The following is a 5,000-nucleotide window of genomic DNA, read 5'->3' as shown; positions in this document are numbered from 1 at the left end:
AATCAAATACAAGAAGAGTCTCATTGCCAAATAAAGTTGTCTCATTAAAAAGAGAAACAAATACTACACGACTCTGTGTTACGTATAGACGACCCTGTACACATAAACCCTAAACCCTAAACCCTAAACCCTAAACCCTAAACCCTAAACCCTAAATTCTAAATTTTATTAAGCAACATGAAGTTGTCTCATTAAAAAGGGAAACAAATACAACACGACTCTGCGTTACGTATAGACGACCCTGAATACGTAAACCCTAAACCCTAAACCCTAAACCCTAAACCCTAAACCCTAAATTCTATAATATACAGTCCATAGATAGGTGTCAATATCGGTAAGGAGACGGGGAGGTGTCTACAGCAGCAGCAGCAATCAAAGGAAATGCAGCAGCAGAAGCAACAGCAGCAGCAGCAGCAGCAGCAGCAGCAGTACCTGGAGGAGGATCCTTCTGCTGAGGGCACAGCTATAAGACTGCAACACGAAGTCTTTTATCCCAAACCTACACAAAGAAATAAAACCCTAAACCCTAAACCCTAAACCCTAAACCCTAGACAGGTCAAGCTGCACCACAAGAGCAGCAGCAGCCACAGCAACAAACGGTGGCAGAGACAGAAAGCTCCAGCCCTATCAGCAGCAGCATGCACTGGTATTGCTGCTGCTGCTGCTGCTGCTGCTGCTGCTGCTGCTGCTTGCCTGTGAAGGACATCATCTTGCCGCAGGGAGTCAAGAGGAGGTGCAGCAGCAGCAGCAGCAGCAGAAGCAGCAGAAATGTCCCCTTCAGACCGGAGGGACCGCAACCGCGTATTCTGAGCAGCAACAGCAGCAGCAGCAACAGCAGCAGCAGCAGCATCAGTTGCATGCAGTATAGGTCTAATCTGTTAAACAAAGCAGCAACAGTTTGTCTCTCCCTCCCGCTGCTGCTGCAATGCAGCAGCAGCACCCAGTTAACGAGAAGAACCCCAAAGCAGCAGCAGCAGCAACAGCAGCAACAGCAGCAGCAGCAGCAGCAGCAGCAGCCAACCTGTGAAGATTTAGGGAATCGGGAAGACCACATAAAAGGGCCTGAATAAAAACTACGACGTGCAGGTTCTCCACGTGCATCTGCTGCTGCTGCTGCTGCTGCTGCTCCTGGTTCTGTTGCTGCTGCATCTGTTGCTGCTGTTGCCTGTGTCAATTGCTGCTGTTGCTGCAGATCCACAGCAGCATGCCGTTCGTCAGCCAAGGGGAAAACCGCGCTGCTGCTGCTGCTGCTGCTGCTGTTGCTGCTGCTGCTGCTACAAAGAGAAACATCGCCTACAGGGGCAGGTACTGCAGCACAATTTGTAGGGGTACTCCTACCTGCTGCTGCTGTTGCAGCAGCAGCAGCAGCAGCAGCAGCAGCAGCAGCAGCAGCAGATTGTTCTACGTGCGGTGCTTCTATCTCGTCAGGAGAGTTCAAATTAAAACATAAAACACGCAACGAATGAGGACTCCCTTCTGCTGCTGCTGCTGCTGCTGCTGCTGCAGTAGCAGCAGTAGGTGCTGCTGCTGCTGCTGTTGTTGCTGCTGCTGTTGCTGCTGTTGCTGCCTCTTCTTTTCCATCCCATAGATCTAACACAGTTGGAATTGACGGCAGACTTTGCGTAGCGTGGCTCTCTGCTGTTGCTGCAGTTGCTGCTGCTGCAGCAGCAGCTGCTGCTGCTGTTGCTGCTGTTGCTGCAGTTGCTGCTGCTGCTGCTGCTGCTGCTGTTGCTGCTCCTGATGGTGGTGTCTCTCGATATACTGAAGAGCCTATGTGGTGACGCATTAGGCCGGGGGTAGAGAAGAAGCGAAACCCTAAGCTGCTGCTGCTGCTGCTGCTGCTGCCAAACAGCCTTCTGCTGCTGCTGCTGCTGCTGCTGCTGTCGTTGCTGCTGCTGCTGCTGCTGCGTAGTAATGTTGCATCATCACTAAGTGCCTCCCTAGAGGATATTATTTCTCCGCTTGGTGCTCTTAATGGTGCTGCTGCTCTTGCTGCTGCTGCTGCTGCTTTTGCTATTTCTTCTACTGTTGCTGCTGTTGCTGCTGTTGCTGCCGTTGCTGCTGTTGCTGCTGTCTCTGTGCTGCAGCTTAGACTTGATGCAGCTTTATCATAGTCTATCTGTTGCTGCTGTTGCTGTTGCTGTTGCTCCTCCTGCTGTTGCTGCTGCTGCTCTTCAGTTATTATCAGAAAGTAATCATTCACAGCAGCAGCAGCAGCAGCGGCGGCAGCAGCAGCAGCAGCTGCTGCTGCTGCTGTCTTGCTGCTTTCCCGGTCATCTGCAGCAATAGTAGGAGCAAAGGGAATACCAAAGGTTGGCGCATTGCTGCTGCTGCTGCTGCTGTCAGCAGCTATAGATTCCCTGCGGCTGCTGCTGTTGCTGCTGCTGTTGCTGCTGCTGCTGTTGCTGCTGCTGCTGCTTGGGAAGCTGTATCTGTCAAAGTTGCTGCTGCTGCTGCTAAGACTCTCCTCCACTACCGCAACGTCAGAAGCACTCCCTCTCCTGCCGCCCTGCTGCTGCTGCTGCTGCTGTTGCTGCTGTTGCTGCTGCCGTGCTCGCAGCTTCGCCTGCGGGTAATCAACAGGTAGCAAGCAACTGCAGCAATATCACCAGCAGCAGCAGCAACAGCAACAACAGCAGGAGCAAGAGCAGCAGCGACAGCAACAGTAGCAGATATAGCAGCAGCTACACTAGCAGCAGCAGCAGCAACAGCAGCAGCAGCAGCAGCAGAGGACAAACCTTGTGTGTCAATCTCGTTGCTTCTCTCTGTAGAAGGGGCAAATCAGTGAAGAAAACATCGGTGCTGCTGCTGCTGCTGCTGCTGTTGCTGTTGCTGCTGCTGCTGCTGTTGTTGTTAATGTTGGGGACAACTCGCACCTTCTGCAGCCACCAGTCTGCTGCCGATGTATCTGCCAACGGCTCTGCAGCAGCAGCAGCAGCAACAGCAGCAGCAGCAGCAGAAACAGCAACAAGACAAAATGCAACATGAGGCAGCAGGCACCAGTATACGAAGCAGCAGCAGCAACAGCAGCAGCAACAGTAGCAGCAGCAGCAAGGGAGGGCGATTTGCATGCATAGACAGTTTGCTGTGCTTACCTATAACGTTGCTGCTGCATTCGCCTGAATCTCCTGCTGCTGCTGCTGTTGCTGTTGCTGCTGCTTCTGCTGCTGCTGCTGCTGCAGAGACGGGAGGGAGAGTTATTAGCTGCAGCTCAGGGACACCAAGTGCAGCAGCAAATGCTGCTACGAGCTGCTGGTGTTGCTGCTGCTGCTGCTGCTCTGCTGCTCCTACTGCAGCAACATGTATATCAGCAGCAGCAGCAGCAGCAGCTTCGCTTGCTGCTCTCGATGCTGAATGGATCTGCGTAACGCACAGCAGCAGCTGCTGCACCTCTTCTGCTGCTGCTGCTGTTCCTGCATGCACCAATTCTTCTGCTGCTAGCTGCTGCTGGCTCCCTCGTAAGTCAGATGGTCCCTGCTGCAGCAGCAGCTCCTCCTGTCCTGCTGCCTGCTGCTGCTGCTGTTGCTGTTGCTGTTCGGGTCCTACACCCTCTGACTCTACAGCCGGAGAGCCACTGTCGCTGCTGCTGCTGCTCCCAGGTACAGCAGCAGCAGCAACAGTTGCTGCAGCAGCTGCAGCAGCAACAGACAATTGTTTGGATGACTCCGTTTCTTCTGAAGACCCCCGCTGCACCTCTTGCTGCTGCTGCTGCTGCTGCTGCAGCTGCTGCGGCGGCTGCAGCCGCTGCAGCAGCGCTGCTGCAGCCTTAAGCTTGCTTGCTGCTACGTTTAGCTGCGGCACAGCCCTTAGCTGCAGCGCTGCTGCTGTGTCTGTCCACAGCTGCTGCTGCTCTGCTGCTGCTGCTGCTGCTGCTGTTGCTGCTGCTTCATATGCTCCCCAGTTAACAGTCCCTAAGCGAGTTGCTGTTTCCTGCTGTTGCTGTTGTTGCTGCCCCTGCTGCTGCAGTTGCTGCTGCTGCAGCTTCTGCTGCTGGTCTAGAGCAGCAGCAGCAGCAGCAGCAGCAGCACGCAGCACCCTCACGTACTCCTCGAAGGCAGCAGCAAGAGAGGAAGCAAAGGTGGATATACACCGCAGCATTCTGCTGCTGCTCCTTATCCTCTTGGCTTGCTGCTTTGCCGCTGCATCTGCTGCAGCAGGTGCAGCAGCAACAGCAGCAGCACAGCCTTCCTCTGGTGAAGGTGTAACAGCAACTAAGGCTGCCTGCAGCTGCTGCTGCTGCGCTGCAGCAGCTGTTGCTGCTTGCTGCAGCGTGAGGCATTCCTGCTGCAGCAGCATGCGTATGAGCCTGAGGATATGTTGCTGCTGTTGCTGCTGTTGCTGCTTCTGCTGCTCCAGTTGCTGCTGCAGTTCAGCAAATTGGCAGCAAACTTGCTGCCTCGTGTTCGCTTCTGCTGCAGCACGAGCTGCAGATACACCCGATAGCTGCTGCAGCAGCCGCAGCGCCAAGGAGACATGTATACGGCTCTGTGTCCTCTCGGCAAAAGCAGCAGCATCTAGTTGTCTCCCTGCTGCTGCTGCTGCTGCCGCTGTTGCTGTTGCTGCTGCTGCTGCCGCTGCTGTTGTTGTTGTTGTGTCGTCGTGCTGCTGCTGCTGCTGCCGTTTCAGTTGCTGCCTGTGGTGTGCTGCAGCAGCAGCTGCTGCTTGTACTGCCTCTAAGGATTCCTCTGCTGCTGCTGCTGCTGCTGTATATCTTGCTGTTGCTGCTGCGTGGCTCTGCTGCGCCTGTCGCCAGCTTGCTGCTAGCTGCTGCTGCAGTTGCTGTTGCCGCTGCTGCTGCTCCTGCAGCTGCTGCTGGTTCGTCGTTGCTTCTCCGGCTTGCTTCTGCAGCTGAGCTGCTGCACAGCTGTGCTGCTGCTGTTGTGTATGCAGCAGCAGCAGCAGGAGAGCCCATATGTGTCTTTTGCTGCTGCAGCTAAGACACCGCAACGGCCATTGATGCTCTGCTGCTGCTGCTGCTGCTGCTGCCTTTGGCACCCAGC

The 5,000-nt window shown here is 54.8% G+C and overlaps 1 protein-coding gene across 1 annotated transcript in view; it reads right to left on the bottom strand.

The window, feature by feature from the left end:
• The window catches only part of EMWEY_00034290 (GRAM domain-containing protein, putative), a gene marked incomplete at both ends in the record, with an annotated part of 8,487 nt that overhangs the window by 3,477 nt on the left and 10 nt on the right, over positions 1-5,000 (bottom strand). The window contains 6 exons of the mRNA XM_013481933.1: positions 1-94; positions 212-241; positions 433-499; positions 1,050-2,566; positions 2,739-2,920; positions 3,096-5,000. The exon at positions 1-94 is cut by the window's left edge and continues 22 nt beyond it; the exon at positions 3,096-5,000 is cut by the window's right edge and continues 10 nt beyond it. Coding sequence (XP_013337387.1) covers positions 1-94; positions 212-241; positions 433-499; positions 1,050-2,566; positions 2,739-2,920; positions 3,096-5,000 — 3,795 coding nt within the window. The remainder of the gene's footprint in view (positions 95-211; positions 242-432; positions 500-1,049; positions 2,567-2,738; positions 2,921-3,095) is intronic.

Source organism: Eimeria maxima, genomic scaffold, assembly GCF_000499605.1.
Source record: "Eimeria maxima Weybridge genomic scaffold, Emw_scaff467, whole genome shotgun sequence".
NCBI classification, from domain to species: domain Eukaryota; phylum Apicomplexa; class Conoidasida; order Eucoccidiorida; family Eimeriidae; genus Eimeria; species Eimeria maxima.
This window is presented reverse-complemented; position numbering and strand designations above follow the sequence as displayed.